General features: G+C 42.4%; 2 protein-coding genes across 3 annotated transcripts in view; one reads left to right on the forward strand and one right to left on the reverse strand.

Annotated features, from left to right (window-relative positions):
- The window catches only part of LOC137433495 (receptor tyrosine-protein kinase erbB-4-like), a 538,358-nt gene extending 524,005 nt beyond the window's left edge, over window positions 1–14,353 (reverse strand). For both annotated transcript variants that reach the window (XM_078785237.1, XM_068125823.2), the window contains exon 1: window positions 13,949–14,353. In XM_078785237.1, coding sequence (XP_078641363.1) covers window positions 13,949–14,024 — 76 coding nt within the window. In that variant the 5' untranslated portion in view covers window positions 14,025–14,353. The remainder of the gene's footprint in view (window positions 1–13,948) is intronic.
- LOC144894123 (uncharacterized) overlaps window positions 1–19,317 on the forward strand; it is a 554,169-nt gene that overhangs the window by 500,579 nt on the left and 34,273 nt on the right. The gene's annotated exons all lie outside the window — the stretch shown is intronic.

Raw genomic sequence — 19,317 nt, forward strand, 5'->3', positions numbered from 1 at the left:
CCCTGTGCTGTGTTCCTGGATGTCTTTTTGTTGAATGTGTTTTAATGAATGTTTCCCCCTGTACTGTCTTTCCCTCGCGGTCCCCCTGTGCTGCGTTCCTGGATGTCTTTTTGTTGAATGTGTTTTAATGAATGTTTCCCCCTGCACCGTCTTTCCCTCGCGGTCCCCCTGTGCTGTGTTCCTGGATGTCTTTTTGTTGAATGTGTTTTAATGAATGTTTCCCCCTGTGCTGTCTTTCCCTCGCGGTCCCCCTGTGCTGTGTTCCTGGATGTCTTTTTGTTGAATGTGTTTTAATTAATGTTTCCCCCTGTACTGTCTTTCCCTCGTGGTCCCCCTGTACTGTGTTCCTGGATGTCTTTTTGTTGAATGTGTTTTAATGAATGTTTCCCCCTGTGCTGTCTTTCCCTCGCGGTCCCCCTGCACTGTGTTCCTGGATGTTTTTTTGTTGAATGTGTTTTAATGAATGTTTCCCCCTGTACTGTCTTTCCCTCGTGGTCCCCCTGTGCTGTGCTCCTGGGTGTTTTTTTGTTGAATGTGTTTTAATGAATGTTTCCCCCTGTACTGTCTTTCCCTCGTGGTCCCCCTGTGCTGTCTTTCCCTCGTGGTTGTCAGCTCTTTCACGAGCCTCGATTCAGTATAATAATAAATAAATAAAGAAAAAAAAGTGCACCAACTCAGGTGCAAATGATTAGAACATCGTTAGAGAGGATCTTGTAGGAACCTTTCTTATTTAAACCTCAGACATTTAGTTTGTTTTGCTCTTTGTTGTTGAGGTGTGCGGCGTCACCATGCCTAAATCACAAGAGCTCTCTGGGGCCTTCAGAAAGAAGGTTATATATGCCTACGAGTCTGGGAAGTGATTTAAAAAGATCTCCAAACAATTTGAAATCAATCATTCGACTCTCCGGAAGATCATCGACAAGTGGAGAAGATTCCAAACAACTGCCAACATGTTCAGGCCAGGCCGACCCAGCAAGTTCAGCCCGAGAGCAGACCGCAAGATGCTGAAAGAAGTCTCTAAGAACCACAGAATGTCCTCACGGGACCTACAGGTAGCTATTGCCACTGTTGATGTCAAAGTACACGAGTCTACCATCAGAAAGAGGCTGCACAAATTTGATCTACATGGGAGGTGTGCTAGGAGGAAACCTTTGCTGTCCAGAAAGAACATCAGGGCAAGCCTAAAGTTTGCCAATGAACACCTAGGCAAAGTCCAGCACTTCTGGAACAATGTGCTCTGGACAGATGAGTCAAAGGTAGAGCTATTTGGCCACAGTACCAGAAGATATGTTTGGCGAAAACCAAACACAACATTTGACCACAAGAACCTGATACCAACTATAAAGCATGGTGGTGGAAATATTATGGTTTGGGGCAGCTTTGCTGCATCAGGGCCTGGGCAGCTCTCCATCATAGAATCCACTATGAATTCTTCATTGTACCAGAGGGTGCTTGAGGATAATGTGAGGCCATCTGTTCGAAAGTTGAAGCTCAACCGAAGGTAGACCTTGCAACATGACAATGACCCGAAACATACCAGTAAATCAACCAAGGAATGGGTGAAAAGAAAGAAATGGAGGGTTCTGGAATGGCCAAGTCAAAGCCCGGATCTAAATCCCATCGAGATGTTGTGGGGCGATTTGAAACGAGCTGTGCATGCAAGAAACCCCTCAAACATCGCACAGCTGAAATAATTCTGCATGGAGGAGTGGGCAAAAATTTCTCCCAGTCGATGTCAGACTGGTAGACAGTTATAAGAAACGCCTACTTGAGGTTGTTTCTGCCAAAGGGGGCAATACCACCTATTAGAGCCAAGGGTGTACTTACTTTTTCCACATGCGAAATTTGCATTTATGTTGATTTAAATTATACAATGGACTACAAAATGTAAATGTTTCATGATATTTGTTATATTATATCACCTTTATCTATCAATATTGTTGAAATGAAGATCAAATAGCTGTATGTTGAAATATGTTGAAAAAGTCAAAACTTTACATGGGGTGTACCTACTTTTTCAGTGACTGTATATATGTATATGTATATATACAGACTTGGCATTTAATATGGAATATTTTTTTTGTGGGGGTGAACTTAATTTTCAAGATGACTTAGAACCAAAAGTTCATTGGAATTATGTTGAAATTATTCTAGATTTTGTTAATGTGACCTTTAAAAGAAACAAAAACCACATTTGACATTTCAAGCAAATAAATTGATCCTTGAAAGTGATGTGAACTGATATCGAACTTAATTCACGGACAGTACTCTGTTAAACCTCTGTACGTTTTCCAGAAGTATCTCTTTATTTTGCACATTAGCCAATTTTTTTTTCAACAAAAACAAAAGCTAAATTATGACTGGGATTACGGACAGAAAAATTACAGTTCAGTATTTCGTGTAACCCCCATGAGCATTCAGGAGAGCACGTACACGTCGAGGCATGCTATTGACGAGATTTGCCAAGGTTTGGACAGGAATCGCTTGCCATGCAGTGACAATAGTCTGCTGCAATTCACGCACAGAGGTCGGCTGCTGGTCCAAGTTGTCGATTTGACGCGTTAATTCTGCCCACAAGTTCTCTGTCGGATTCATATCCGGGGACATGTCAGGCCACTCCATATGCTTTACACCACGGTCAGCAAGAAAGTGTTGGATCATGCGAGCACGATGAGGCCGTGCATTGTCATCTTGGAAGACAAAGTTTCCTCGAAAGGCTGCACGAGCAAATGGAAGCAATGTTTCTTCCAGAATGACCCTGTACTTGAACTGGTTCAGGTTTCCATTCAGAACAACCAGTTCTGTTTTGCCCCCTGCATGAAAAGTGGCCCAAACGGTCACCCCACCACTTCCAGCTTGGACTCTTGGCATTATACAATCTTCGTTGTGGGCTTCCTGCACTTGTCTGTGCACTCGGACGTGGCCCTCTTGACGATAGACCAGAAATCTAGACTCGTCACTGAAGGTCACGTGATTCCAGTGTCCTGGCTGCCATTGACGGTGCTCTCTGGCCCACTGCAATGGGCACTGACGGTGTTGTCTGGTCAGGCGTGGCTTTCTCAGGGAATGCCTGGCACAATAGCCTGCTTGAACCAGTCGTTGGTTGACTAGCCTTCTGGATACAGGCACATTTGTCAGTTGCTGCCACTCAGCCCTCAGCCGATTAGCTGACTTGGTACGGCCATTGCAGACTAACCGGTACAGCTGGCGATCATCTCTCCTTGTGGTTCTGCGTGGACGTCCTGGCCTCGGTATTGCAGTAGGGACACCCCTCTGAGCATTTCGTTTCAGGATCTTTGACACCTGACCTTGAGTGATGCCATACTGCCGAGCAATAGCACGCTGTTTCATGCCAGAATTTCGTAAAGCCACCACTCCATGACAAACAGCATTGTCAAGTTGACGGACCATGTCCAGAGGAAGCGGCAATAACTTTTGTAGACGTGCAGCAGTTGTTTTCCACGAATACAGAACACAACAACCCTTATATACCCGATTGTGAAGCCAATCGTCAAATGTACCTGTCCTTACATTTTGTCACGCCACCTGTGATATAATCCTGTTATTGACTTCTTGCTGCGAAAGACAGTGACATGGATCTTTCAACAAAGACATCACCGAAGTGTAAAAGAAACTCACCAGATTGATATACTGAGTTCAGAAAGTAAACCCAAGTCAAGAAAAAAAAAAATTCCATATTAAATACCAAGTCTGTATATATATATTTTTTATTTTTTATTTTTTTTTATGTAGGTGGCTCCAGGCACAGACTATGTCGTCCTCATCGAGGCCAGGCCTAAATAAAAGAGCTACATTGATAGAAAAGTAAAGAAGGAGATAATAGTCTAAGAGTTTTTGAGAAAGCAGAGAATCTGCTTTTTGAAAAGGGGAAGGTCATAAGTGTTTGGAAAGACATGTGAAGGTAAAGAGTTCCAGAGTTTGGCAGTGGAGGGGAGGAAACAAACATCATTACGGCCCACCCTTGAGTCGCCATAGGTCACACAATAATCATGAGATGTTATGGCTTGTCGAGTGTTCCGTCGTCTCGCTAATGGTGGAGGTACACAAGCAGCAAGTTAGTGGGAGCAAAAACCGAAGTAATATCTGTAAAAAAGAGAAAGAGAGCCAAATTTGTAATGTAACTTGAGCGGGTCAAGGTTTGAGGTCAGATTGGGAGAGTTGATAAGTCGAATTACTTTTAATTCAATTCTGTCCAGTAAGTATGTGGAGCTAGAACCTCCCCAGATGTGAGAGCAGTACTCTATACAAGGACGAATCAATCCTTGATATAGTTGAACCATCTGTTGAGAGGAGAAGAATCTTCGACATCTGAACAGGACTCCCAGTTTCTTCGAGGCAGACTTAGCTATTTGTGTAATGTGTGGATTCCAGGATAGATTTGAAGTGAGGGTAACACTTAGTAGGTTTATTGTATCACATGGTGTAATTGTGGAACTTTCAATGGAGATTGGAGAGTTGAGAGGAGTTTTAGAGAGATATGGGAAGAAATTTAGTTTTAGAAGCATTAACCTTAACCTGATTACATTTGCCCCACTGGGAAATCTTGTCCAAATCCGAATTTAAAGAGGTGGCTGTAATCAAACGAGTTGTAGATCGATTGAGGGTAGATGGGGCAGATGGGAAAAAACATGGAGGAATGCAACGTTGAGTCATCAGCATATGAGTGCATTTGGTTATTTGTCGAAGAAAGAAGGTCATTGATAAAAAGATGGAAGAGTGTTGGAGACAGAACAGAACCCTGAGGAACACCGCTGTTGATAGGGAAGGATGGAGATGTTGAGCCATGGACAATTACAGAGATAGAGCGGTCAGAGAGAAAGCTCAATATGAGAGAGCAGAGTGAAGGAGGAAAGCTGAAAGAGGGAAGCTTGGATATCAGACCCAGATGCCAAACTCTGTCAAAAGCTTTTGAGATATCAAGGCCGACAACAAAGGATTCCCCAAAATCTCTCATGGAAGAGGCCCAGACATTCATAATGTAAGGAAGGATATCACCGGTAGATGTTGCCTTGCGAAAGCCATATTGATAGTCAGATAGAAGACTGTGGGATTCAACATGCTTGAGGAAATTGGAATTGAGAAGACATTCAAAAGACTTTGGAAATAGTAGAAGTCAGAGCAATAGGAAGGTAATTGGAATGGTTTGAACAATCACCCTCCTTTAAAATAGGCTGAACTAAGGCATGTTTCCAGGAAAGAGGAAAAGTTTGGGTTTTTAAATAAAAACGAAACAAACGAGCAAGCACGGGTGCAAGTTCTGAAGCACACTCCTTCAAGACACAAGGAGGAATGCCATATTGTCCGTATGCCTTGCTTGTGTCCAGAGAGAGGAGTACTTTTTTGACTGTATGGAAAGAGATTATAGGGAGGGGAATAGCATTGGTAAGGGGTGAATCAGGGGGAGATGGAATGTTGGAGTCATCCAGAGTGGAATTAGAGGAGAAAAGAGAACCAAAAAGTGTTGCTTTATCAGTCGGAGAGACAGTTATAGTACCGTCAGAACGGAACAGTGAAGGAAAGGTAGAGCGACATAAGTTGTTGGCGATACTTTTAGCTAATGACCAGAAAGATCTATTGGTGGAAGAAGATGAGAGGTTGTCACATTTCGTTTGGCTAAAGGAATGCTTCGCCTCACGAATAACATGTTTGCAATGGTTTCTAGCAGATATGAAGGCTGAATGTGAGTCTGAGGAAGAAGAGTTTTTCCATGTCCGATATGCCGCATCTCGTGCACGAATGGCCGCAGAGCAGGAATTATTGAACCAAGAGTTGGTAGGAGAGGTAAACTTGAAAGAGAAGGGGATATAAGCCTCCATTCTTGCAACAATAACCTCAGCTATACGTTCAGCAGAGATAGAGGCATCGGCCGAGGAGTGGCAGTCGTCTTTCCAGGGAAAGTCAGAAAAGAAGTTTCGTAAACCAGTCCAGTCAGCGCTATTGAAATGCCAATACTGGCGTTTAGTCGGAGCAGTTGCCGAAGTAGTGGTGGTAAGTAAAGTGATGTTTACACAATTGTGGTCAGAAGAACCAATTGGAGGTGAGATTGTGTAGTTGTAACGCAACGGATTAGAGGTAAAGAACAAATCCAAAGTATTGGATGAGGGATCATGACGATCTGGAATATGGGTAAGGTGGGTGATCATTTGTTCCAAATCATTGAGAATGGAAAACGTAAGAGCTTCAACTCCCCCAACATCCGTATGGGATGATTTCAACCACTCCCTGAGGTGTACATTGAAGTCTCCTAAATAGAGGAATTCTGCTTGAGGGTGTTCGGATGTCATGGTCTCATGGCAGGAATTAAGATAGTCAAAGAAAGCTGTGAAGTTTGTAGAGTTGGGAGAGCAGTAAGTGAAACGGAAAAAAATAGTGATGGTCGGGAGACAAATCTTAAGCCAGATGACATCAAAGTTTGGAGATTCGAGGTCCACAAGGCGTACAGCAGGCGTGCTGATGTTGGAGTAGACACACACTCCTCCTTTGAAGCGGAATCGTGAGTGAAGGTTGTAGTTACCTTCGCAAAAGCGGAAGGTTATGTTTTGATCGCTGTGTATTTATTTGTATGTCTGTGTGTGTGTGTGTATGTTATTCGCATAACTCAAAAAGTATTCAACCGAATTGCATGAAATTTGGTGGGATGATTGGTTATTATACGGGACACATTTGATTAGATTTTGGGAGCAATCGGGTCAAAGGTCAAGGTCAAGGTCACGAAAAGGTCAAAATCGTATTTTTACCAAGTACAGAACAGTAGCTGCGGCGAAGGTATGCGCTCTACCGAGTGCCCGTTCTAGTTTGAAATGTTAAAGGAGTTAAGAAGAACGTCGTGTGACAATTGGGTCTCTGAGAGAAGCAATATATTAGGAGAGTAACTTGCAAGATGATATTCAACAGAGGAAAGATTTGAAGAAAGACCACGAATGTTGGTGAAATGAATTGAAAAAGAGTCACGTTCATTCAACAAGCAAGGGTCTTGGGAGGGACCGATACTACTACTGCCTGAGCCCCCAACCCCCCCCCCCCCCCCCTCTCGTTTGTAGCAGAGACAGGCAGGTCACCGGAGATTCTTTGCACCTCATAATTCCGGGAACTAGAGCGCATTAACCTTTTAGACTTTTTCATATTTAGTTCGACAATGTGAGGAAATAAGAGGAAAGAGAAGAAAAGAGAGAATGTAAAGGTGATGAGTGAAAATGAGTAAGAAAAGTGTTTGAAGAAAAGTGTATGATGTTTGTTTGCAAGAGAGAGAGATTAAAGCTAGCCCGGTAGCTATAGTTTGAGTGAGACAGAAAGAAAATTCAGCAATCCTGACATGGAGAGTGTAAGATGGTTCTGGGCACCACTTTAACGCTCCTAAGTCCGAACGGTAGTACCACTCTGAACGGTTGCTGCCTTCAACCTACTACCTAAGGAACCGGTCCAACCCGATGAGTGTTTTTTTGGAGACACCATCTCCTTACTGGATGGCCGTTGGCTCCCAGAGGGAGCTCATCCGCCCTTTGACAGGTATTGTTTTTAGTCCTGTGGGGTGTCACAGTCACCCTCCCCACTGGCGAGCCACTAAGGGTAGCCAGTTTAGTCGCCGACTGCCCGACCAATATATACATACACATATGTAAAAAGCCCCACCTAACCAATGACTCACTTTCGTACCTTCTAGGTGGTGTAGAAAGCTGAAATTTTGCATACCGATGAAACCTGAAGCCAATATCACAGGAAAAGAAAATGACAAAACAGTCAGAAAAATTCTGTAAAGGAAAATATCAACAAATAAATATCGGTCAGTGCAGACTCTGTCTGCTCACTGCATGCCACATGACCCAATACAATGGAGCTTACACTGGAACTGGGTGCTAGGCAAAGGTAACAAGCATCTCTTCCACCTTTTATTTTGTAACTTTTGCCATATTTACATTTAAAATTACTACAGCTATAATCTTTTCAAAAAAGGGCTCATTCTAATCACTAAATATTCTTGATTGAGCTGAGTTATTTAGCTGCTTACAGAATGTAACCACCATGGGCTTTCAAAGCAGTCAAGGGAGACTGGACTATATACATTCAAAAGGAAGCAATTACAACTGATTCCTATGTCTATGTCTCTGATCTATGATGTGCTTAATTATTGATGTGCTTATTAAGTATTGCTAATTGCAAAGTAATAATCATAGTAATTAGCAATTTTTTTAATTAGCGAGTAATTATAGCAATTAAAGCACACTTTAAGCATTGCACATTTAATTATATAACATTGTGGGTCACAGGTCGTGCCATTTTTTTGGTCATTGTTTGATTTAGTTAATTATGAATATTATGCAATATTTTTAGTTTGTCTTTTGCCTTGTACAACATTGTAACCTAGTGCTCTTGAATATAAAGCTCTTTCACAAACCACTTCATCAAATACATAAAGCTTGTATTTATTATATCTGCATGAAGGACACCAGATAGTTGTTACACACACACACACAAACATATATATATATATATACACTGTAACCCCGATAGTAACGAACTGCTCGGGAGACATAAAAAAAAGTTCGTTATTTTGAAGTGTTCGTAATACTGAATAACGTACGAATCACCATACTATCACACCTATTCATATGCAAAACAACAAACTCTTTGTATTGTTCATTGGTGTCTTCAGAGTCACTTTCGATGTCACACTGCAGTGTTGTTTCACGAACGGAGGCGATAATTTCTTCATCGGTCATCGAACTGGTCACGGAAATGTCTTCATCGACGTCCACCCATAATCTTGCAAGATTATCCAAATCTTCGCCATTAACTTCAGCAATGTGCTGTAAATCTCTGGCAATTTCCGATAAAAGGACATCGTCACTCTCATCAAACTCAGGATCGGTGTTTTCTTCATTGGCTGGGACGGTGTAGCCATATTGATTTGCCTTACGTTAAACAATAGAATCTCATTAAATATGCGGGGGACAGGAAGTTCGTTCGTTATATCCGGAAGTTCGTAGTACTGGTGTTCGTTATAGCGGGGTTCCAGTGTATATATATATATACTAGCAGAAGTACCCGGCATTGCCGGGCGGGGGAGGGGAGGGGAGGGGGAAGGGAGAAAGGGGAACGGGGGGGAAGGGAGGAGAGGGGGGGGAGGGGAGAAGAGTGGGGGGGGGAGGGGAGAAGAGGGGGGAGGGCGGGGGGAGAGGGGAGGGATGGGAGGGGGAGAGTGTGGGAGGGGGGAGGGGAGGGGGAGGGGGGAGTGGAGGGGGATGGGGAGGGGGAGGGGGAGTGGGAAGGGGGAGGGGGATGGGGAGGGGGAGGGGGAGGGGGAAGGGGTAGGGGGAGGGGAAGGGGGAGGGGGAGGGGGAAAAGGGAAGGGGGAAAGGGAGGGGGAGGGGGAAAAGGGAGGGGGAGGGGAGAAAGGGAGGGGGTAGGGTGGAGGGGGAGGGGAGGACGGGAGGGGAAGGGGGAGGGGAGGGGAGGGCCAGTCAACAATGACGTTGTAGTTCTCATGGTCGGAGAGCAGCAGCACAACAATCGCGACATCGTCCTGCATCTTCGCAACAGCACGAAGCGGCTTTTGGAGACTCACCGATCCTGTGATGCCCTCCAGTACCGGCGTTGCCGGGCGGGGGAAGGGACACCCGTACATTCCCAACCAGTACATTCGCCCTCTCGACTCAAGCTCACTCGGACAAAAGCCTCGCACAAATTACACCGTGAAGGCCCAATGGCCATGTCTATGCCACAAATCAAGTACGTGAGCGAGTCGGGCGCACTGAATTGAAAATATATAGAACGCTCATACTCCGTGAAAAGTGAAGCCGCCGTGTCGCCATCTTGGTTAGCACGACTCGACCAACTCGCTTCGCGGATTCTCGTTTGTTTTGAACGTGTGAAAATACGTAATAACGCGTAACAGTGAGTTTATGGCGGCAAGGAGCATCACGTGATCGCTCTGAGTGAATCAGCGCGCTGCTCTGAGCGAATCAGCGTGCTGCTCTGCCACCTGATCAGATTCCATGTATAATATTCCTCGCTGAAATGCACTGAGGTAAATATGAATAAAAAATATGGATCTCGTAAAGATGAAAGAAAAAAAAACCTCTGTTGTGTGAATGGCAATGTTCCTCGCTGAAATGTGAAAAAACGCAATCGCTTTTCGCTCTGAAATATGTGCGAATGCATAACTGAGTTAAAGGCGGCAAGGAACATCACGTGATCGCTCTGAGCGAATCAGCGCGCTGCTCTGCCACCGGTCAGATTCCGTGCATAATATTCCTCGCTGAAATGCGCTGAGGTAAAAATATGGTAAAAAAAATATTATGAAATAATTTTTTTAGGTCGGCCTTGTTCTTCCCAGGCTCAATGGCCATGTCTATGCCAAATATCAAGCACGTGAGCCTCTCCATTTAGGAGTCTATCGGTAACATTACACACACACAAACTGTGTTTTATATATATAGATATATATAATTATATATACTGTATGTATAACCTAGTGCTCTTGAATAAAAAGCTCTTTCACAAACCACTTCATCAAATACATAAAGCTTGTATTTATTATATCTGCATGAAGGACACCAGATAGTTGTTACACACACACACAAACATATATATATATATATATATATATATATATATATATATAATTATATATACTATATATATATATATATATATATATATATATATATATATATATATATATATATATATATATATATATATATATATATATACATATATATACATATATATATATATATATATAATATTATATTATATTATATTATATGTATGTATGTATGTATGTATATAATATATACAGTCATGGCCAAATATATTGTCACCCTTGCACTTTTTTCAAATAATGCATCATTTCTTCCAGAAAATTGTTTATAATTAAAAAATATTTTGGTATCCACATATGTATTTCTTTGGTTTGCAGTGGATCAAAACAAAAAGGCTGAAAAAATTACTAAATCTCAGCTTATTCCACACAGAAATCCTAAAATTGCCTGGACAATATTATTGGCACCTTTAATAAGTTGTTAGAAATAATTAGATTTCAAGCAGGTGATTCTCCTTTACTTTGGAATTCAACTCACCTGTGGTGAGTTGCAGGTGCTTGCAATATAAAAATCACTCATTCAACTATTTTGAATAGAGAAAAGGAGTCATTCTGCTGTTTTGTGTCACTCCATGTACCGCAATGAACATGGAGAAGAGAAAGAAAACCGGAGAATTGTCCGAGGAGGTCAGACACAAGATTATAGCCAATAAAGGGCAATCTCAAAGCTTCAAGTCCATCTCCAAAGACCTTGATGTTCCTGTATCCACCATACGCAATGTTATCAGGAAGGTGAAGGCTCATGGCACTCTAGCCAACTTCCCTGAACGTTTCTGCAAGAGAAAACCTGATCGAAAATTGCAGCGAATGACGGAGAAAGCACCTCGATCAACTGCCAAACAGATTCAAGCTGACCTTCAGACACAAGGTACGACACTTTCAACTTGCACCATTCGCTGCCAACTCAATGAAAGGGAGTTCTATGGTAGTAGACCCAGGAGGACCCCACTTCTGAGAGAGAGACACGAGAAAGCCCGACTGGAGTTTGCCAAAACACACCTGAACAAGCCAAAATCCTTCTGGGAGATTGTCCTGTGGACAGATGAGACCAAATTAGAGTTTTTTTTATAAAGCACATCATCTCTATGTTTACAGAAAACAAAAAGAAGCCTTCAGAGAAAGGAACACCTTCGCTACAGTCCAACATGGGGGAGATCTGAAAACAGCAGTTGGGAGAAGGCACCTTTCAAATCTGGGAGAACTGGAGCAGTTTGCACAAGAAGAGTGTGGCCAAACTGCCAGTAGAGAGGTGCAGGAAGCTTATTCATGGCTAGAGGAAGCGCTTGACTGCAGTTATCTTGTCCAAAGGCCGTGCTGCCAAATATTAAGTCTGGGGTGTCAATAATTTTGTCAATGCCATTTCTTTTCATTTCATGATTTAAAAGGATATATTAAGTTCTGAATCAAAAACAAAGGTTCTGTAATATTAACAGTGGAATAAAGAATTGTGGAGACTAAATACTTTTATCAATTTCAACTTATTGTTAGAGAAAATTGTGAGTTATTTGAAAAAAGTGATAGGGTGACAATATTTTTGGGCATGACTGTAGATATATATATTTATATATATCTACAGTCACCTGATAAGTCACCTAAATAAGCACACATATGTGTACATATGTGTGCTTATTTACACACATATGTACACATATATTTCTGAACACTCACTCAATGGTTCAATACTTTATAGGTAGGTAGGAAATCTTAAATTTCGCTTCATGGTTTAACTAAGCCAATATCCCAGGAAAATCCCAAACAGTCGTAAAATATCCGTAAATGAAAATGTGCATCAATAAAAGTCGGTCGGTGCAGCCTCACTCTGCTCATGACAAGTCATGTCAAATAAGACAATGGAACTTACACTTGAACAATGTTAACCACACCCCTTTTGCTCTTTATTTTATAACTTTTCCATTTATGTATATATATATATATATATATAGTCTGTCTCTCTGAGCCTCTTTCCTTGACTGTTCCAAGGGAGCTGGTCCAAACAGGCTTAGTTCATCCACTCAGCCAAGTGTCTCCACCCCCTTTTCATCTCGGCATATCTAGACAGTGAATTTTTCCACCAGAGTGATGCAAACATGCAGGGAATATTGAAGCTATTGTTTCTCTTCATGTTTTGATTAATTTATTTTTTAATCAGGCATCTGCATTCAATATTACGGGACAAAGCAAACTTTCTTTATTTCTGGGTTAATTTCCAGCTCTGTGGATTGTGAATATCGGGAAATATGCATAGATGAAAACATATACTGAATTTTTGTTATGACCAGATTGCCAATACATAAAGAGGTCAGACTGTGCATGTAAACATGCAACGCTTTAAAATATGAGCTGCAACACTTGCTTCCAATTGTACACCCTCTGAACAACAGATGTTTGTGACCTCTTTTGATTCACTGTATATCTTCCGTAAACGACACAACTCCACAGACACTTCTCGAATTGCACTGCCATAAAACCGAGAAACACCAGCTCCCTCAAGAAACACTCGTGTTAGTGCAAGAATATGAGACGTCTCATTGTCCTAGGTCACATGACCTGGTGTATGCAGAGCGAGGCTGTACCAACCGACTTGTATTTCCAGATATTTTAATTTACGATTACTTTCTAATTGTTTTGTGATTTTTCCTGGGATATTTACTTTGGCTTAAGTATGCAAATTTTAAGCTTTCTGTTATACCTATAATGTACTAAACATTTATATCAGTGAACTAGTGGTTAGAAAGAGCTGGACATATTACATACAAACAAACATAAGGGGTGTCCTAAAAAATTGTTACCACAATCATGTTTTTTGGGGAATATATATATATATACGTATCCCATGCGATTTATTTGGCAACCCCCACCATTGCCCATCTGAGGTTTTGTTTTCCTCACCAAGGAAACTAAACTTGTACAGCTCGTGCGGGTATTCAGTGCACCTTGTTGAAGTTATAGGAACTGGTGACCTTTGTCGGACCAAGAGGACTGGAGGAAAATCATTTCCAATCTCAAGTTTGAGGCAAAAAAATTATTTTACTCTCAGCATTTATCACTCCCGCGATATTTGAAACAGGTACAAGGTGTTAAGACTCTGTGTACGGAGAGCACGGACTTTTGCGCGATACGCCTCACTCCTGATCACATCACGAATAACTCATACGCCACAAGGCGCGAAGTCTGTGGTGATGATGCCGTAAAATACAAGGAATGTTCCTTCTCTAAGACAACACCAAGAGACCCCAAGACACGATGTCTCACTCACATTTTTAAAGAGGCTCCTCATTGAAGAGTCCATAACTGATGAGGTTTGGATTACATGTCCCGTCTCACCTTCTTGTGAAGAACCTCCTCGGAGCAGGCAGGACAGCAGGAAGACCCAAGCGCTAAGTGCTCCAACTCTTGCCATGTTGACCCGTCTCCTGGTTCTCCACGAAGCTAGCAAGCCATAGGAGCCGCGTGCTGCACCACTTGGTAACTCCTCGCAGGTCGGATGCGACGGAGCGTGCTCTCTGCGGCCGCCGCGTCCCCGCCTTCGCACCTTGGTGGCGCGGGGGGCACGTCGGACGGACTGCAGGGGAGTGAACAGGGGAACGAAAGAGGGAGAGAGAGAGAGAGAGAAGCTGTGGCTATAGCCGAGTCGAATTCAGCCTGCGACGAAGAAGCACGCGTGCGGAGCGGACGCACGGATCAGCGCATTGACATTTTGAGGACTCCTCCGGTCGCGCACACGGCACCGAATGGAGGGAGGGCAAACTCGTTGGGAGTGTTTTGTTTGGATTGACGTCGTATTAAAAAAATGCGCCTTTTCACTCGGTCCCCATGAAGGAATGCGAACCGGCGCGGGGATTCCTCAGCCCACGTTGCGCACAGGTGCGAATTGGAATCACGCGTCACACGTTTTAGGAGAAACGTGACGAGTTGACGAGGAAACTCGCGATCATCTACATACTTGTCTCATAAACTATATATATTAATGGTACTGTTTTTGAGCTGCAATTTATTTCATGGGGAGAGTTTCATTGCGTAAAGACAGAGGATTCCCTTTTCCCAAAGCATGAATAGCTACAGGTGTGGTGTTCTGATCACCCTGGATCTTTAAGGTCTTCAAGTGTTCCATGAGTAAGGTCTCAATAGCACTTGGGGCTAAATATGTGACAACAGCTCTTCCTTTTTTCACCTCCCAGTTTGGGGGTTATATTGGTCTCTTTTCCAAGTCGAGGAAGGTGTCGAGACAGTTAATTTTATAGCTTTTTTTTTTTTTGTATACAATATCGAGGCTCGTGTAAGCGATCACAAATCACATCAATCACAAAAAAACAATCGGACAAACAAAACATACAATAAAGGGAGCGGGAGACAAGATGGGGAGAGAGAGGGAAGCATATAAGGCAGTCGCTTTACATCATGAGACTTTTCCAAAAAATTGAAACCATTAGTAAACTGTGGAGATTCTGTAGATTCCTCTTTCAATGAAGGTTCCAGTTGTTATTTTGAAAAGTTATTGAAAATTAAACTGATATGGTAAGGCAATGGGTCAATCCTTAATTTGAAGTCACAATCCTGGCCTACTGTCGATCCCCCACCCTCCCACTCTCCTTCCTTTGCGCAAATGCTATTATAATGAGGGATTGTGTGAATCTTGCTCTCAAATATATAATAGGGCCAGCCATAGCACCACCCTCAAAGTGATTCGTTCAACCTGTTACCACCTTGTGTGCTCACCATGAAGACTGCAGATGAGCACCTGCTCACTAACTCGAGAGCGCCGAGTCGCAGATCGTGCACCTTTCCTCACACAAAATATGCTGCTTGACACACCGAAGTCTACAAATCCTGCCCCCTGCTGTCAAATAACTGGCAGGAGCATATGATAACTTGCGAAGCTAGAAACTTCAGTAACTTTCAGGATTTTCTGCCATCTGTACAGAATTGCCAAAACTACTTTGTGCACAAACATTTTGCTTGGGTTTTTCTGTGTTTCTGAACATGATCTTCCGGCTTATATACCTCTCAAGATCAATTGCAGAAGTACTTTCTTCCTAACGATGCTTTATTTCCTCAGTGTGTCCATGTATTGATGGATATAGTCAGATGCCGATCCCAGGTTGTGGGATTTCTAGGGTCTCTGGATCCCCTCAGATTGTCCTCTTTTGTTCATGTGAATTATAATGCATCATAATACATCAATTTTAAAAATATTTATTTTTAAAAAATCACTCCAGCTTGTCTTTTATTTTCTCCAGAAACTATTGTCATTGTAGTTTAATGATCGACATTAACATTTGACGTTAGCCATAGTTATGTATATGAGTTTTTATGGCGCGTAGAATCCCAATACCCTCTACCACCACTTCTCAATCTAGCACTATTTTATCAAGATCCTGGATTCTGCACTCCAACCCTCTATATTCAATAATCTTGGCCACATCTCTTGGGTGTTGTATGATAATGTGTGCAAAGTTTGTTCAACAAATCAAAAAAAATACCAGGACGCCTAAATGAAATGAAAGATCGTACATCAGAGATGAAAATAGAGCTAAAAACCAATATTAAACCAAACCGACTCTGAAGGACATATAGACTCAAAATGCGCGTATAAAGAAGAAAATTTGAAACATACTCAATAAAAGATTGTTTCAAAACTGGTAAATACTTTGAACATAGCGTGCTTTTCAAAATATAAACTCAAATATGCACACCAAGATCACACTTTGTGCCAAAAGACAGGCTGCTCGAAGATGCTGCACTGTCTGCATGCATCATCAGAATGACGGTTTGCAAATTGCTCTTTATCCACAACCTCGAGGAGTTTATTCATCCTTTTATCACACAGCACTCCCTTGATATAACCACATTTTAGAGGAGCACAGAGAGTAAACGTAGACCGTAGGGAGGGCACGGGCATTGTGAGTGCACATCACACTGCTTATTATGCTCCCTAATCCCAACCTAAATCAAGTCATTGAAAGTTCAAAACGATCGATGGCAAAAGAGCAAGTCATCATGAAGCCACTAAGAACATGGAAGGGAGAGTAGACAGCAGTGTGCCTTCGTAGATAGGCACACGAAGTCGACCCCTCAATGCATTGCAATGTAGACTAGTTGACAGCCGTGAAGTTTAAAATCTGGGAAATTTTCCCGATATCACTCGCCTATCCGAGACCTTTCAAACGAACTATGGATTATATTCATATGTCAAGCAGTTGCAGTGATTGGCTGACTGAAATGTATATATATATACATATATATATATTGTTACATTTATGGGGGTAGGTTAGAGAATACCGTAGGAAAGGTAGGATTGATGAGAAATAGTATGGACCATGTGGTGTGTAGGAACAGTTCGATGTAAGAAGTAGGGAAAATGTAGCTTCAGGCTATGTTTACGACGGCGGGGGGGGGGGGGGTGCTGTGTTAATTAGTCGTAGGAATTAATTTCCCCTCTTCGCAATACCCTCTGTAGCTATCCTTAACATTTATAACATCAGCCGGCCAAGCTATTCACGCTCCAATGGACACATAAGGCAAAGGCCCGCCTCAGAGAGGCAGAGCTACAATGGTCTGATGGGCAGCACAGAGAGTAAACGTAGAGCATAGGGGGACAGGGCCGCGGCAGGCCATCCCCACCACACCTCCTTCCCCCACCCCCAGAGTGATGCGGAGCGAGAGCGCGAAGGGAGGCTTTGGGAAAGAAGGTTCGAGAGGGACAAAGAGCATTGTTTTGTGGTGACCGTGAGGAGGCTTTTGCTGCTGGGCTCTTCGGTGTGCTGAAGGACGTGTTTCCGTTTCCCCAAGAGGAAGATCATTATTTTGTTTATCATGCAAAAGACTGTGGACTTTGGGACCAGAGAAAAAGATGGCCGTCTTCCCTGCTCACCTAAATCCCAGGTGCCAGCGGTGCCTCTGATGCGTGGCTTTGGGCTGCCATTATCTTTTTCCGGGCCTCCCACCTGTGTGGATTTGGGCTTCGACAACTGCTGACTTACAATGGGATCCATTCGGTCCAGCTAAGTGCCGGAGCATGACTTTTGTTTTCTTACCTTATCCTGTGGGTGTTTTCGTGTCTGTATAGACTGTAGAGGATCCTCGCCTTAGCGTTTTTACTTCAGCACTTCTTTTATTTATCCTCATTCTGCGCCTTATTTTATTGTAAATAATTATTGTTATGTTTTGTTGTGTTGTTATTGGTTAGGTTCAGAATAAACCTGTGTGTTCGTGGGAATAAGCGCTTTGTGGTTCTTCAGTCCCACACGCGTCAGACCCGCCAAAATTGGAGATTGCCTCGGGAGTTGAAGCAGGTTAGGCTCATCCGTCCTTGGCCCAGTTGTAACCAGCCGCAGACAGGACAATATATATATATATATATATATATATATATATATATATATATATATATATATATATATATATAGATATATATATGTATATATATATATATATATATATATATATATATATATATATATATATATATATGCAGTACATATATATATATATATATATATATATATATATATATATATATATATATATATATATATATATATATATGCAGTACATATATATATATATATATATATGTACAGTATTTATGTATACAGTAAATATATATATATATATATATATATTTATTTATTTATATATATGAGGGGCAGTCAATAAGTCACCTTAAAATATCTTTCACAACTTGTTTATTGCATGTACGTGTAACAACTGTGTTATTTATCAACATAATCTCCATTGCGTTCAATGCATTTTTTTTCAGCGCTTTAGTAAGGGCTGGATTCCTATAGAAAAAATATATTTTGTCTGCTTGTGTAGCCATTCGTTCACCACCTTGGACCTCTTCATCTGATCGGAAAGTGGTTCCACAAAGCGCCTCTTTAAGTGGCCCAAATATGTGGTAATCCGAAGTGGCGAGGTCTGGCGAGTTGGGTGAATGTGGAAGACACTCAAAATGCAGGTCCTCGATTGTTGCAGCTGTAGCACGGGCAGTATGCGCCCGAGGATTGTCATGCTGCAGCAAAACACCGGTAGTGAGTAGTCCATGACGTTTTGATCTGATTGCTGGTTTCAGATGATTTTTAAGGAGATCTCAGTATGATGCATGGGTAACAGTGGTCCCTCTGGGCATGTAATGCTCTACAAGTGGGCCTCTGCTATCCCAAAAGAGCGTCAGCATCACTTTTCCAGCAGACGGCTGTGCGCGAAATTTTTTGGGCTTCAGCGAAGTTGAATGGCGCCACTCTTTGCTTGCCCTCTTCGTTTCTAGCTGAAAGTAGTGGACCCAGCTTTCATCCCCAGTCAATACGCGCTGTAAGAAAGCGTCGCCTTCTGTTTTGTAACGTCGCAGAAGTTCTTCATATGCGTCCACTCACCGTTCTTTCAGTTCGGGTGTGACTTGTATTGGCACCCACCTTGCAGACACTTTGTGGAACCCCAGCATGTTGTGAATGATATGGTGTGCTGAACCATGGCTAATGTTCAATTCTGAGACCACTTCATCCAGTGTAATGCGACGGTTTTCCCTTAGCACGCACGCAACTCCTGCAACCATTTCTGGTGTGTCTGCTGTGTGAGGCCAGCCCGAGCGAGCAGCATCAGCCACACTGGACACACCATTTTTAAACTTCCTGTCCCAGTCGTACACCTGCTGCAGCGATAAACATGAGTCACCATATTGCAGCCTCATTCTGCGA

Source organism: Myxine glutinosa, chromosome 10, assembly GCF_964187855.1.
Source record: "Myxine glutinosa chromosome 10, kmMyxGlut1.1, whole genome shotgun sequence".
Lineage (NCBI taxonomy): Eukaryota > Metazoa > Chordata > Myxini > Myxiniformes > Myxinidae > Myxine > Myxine glutinosa.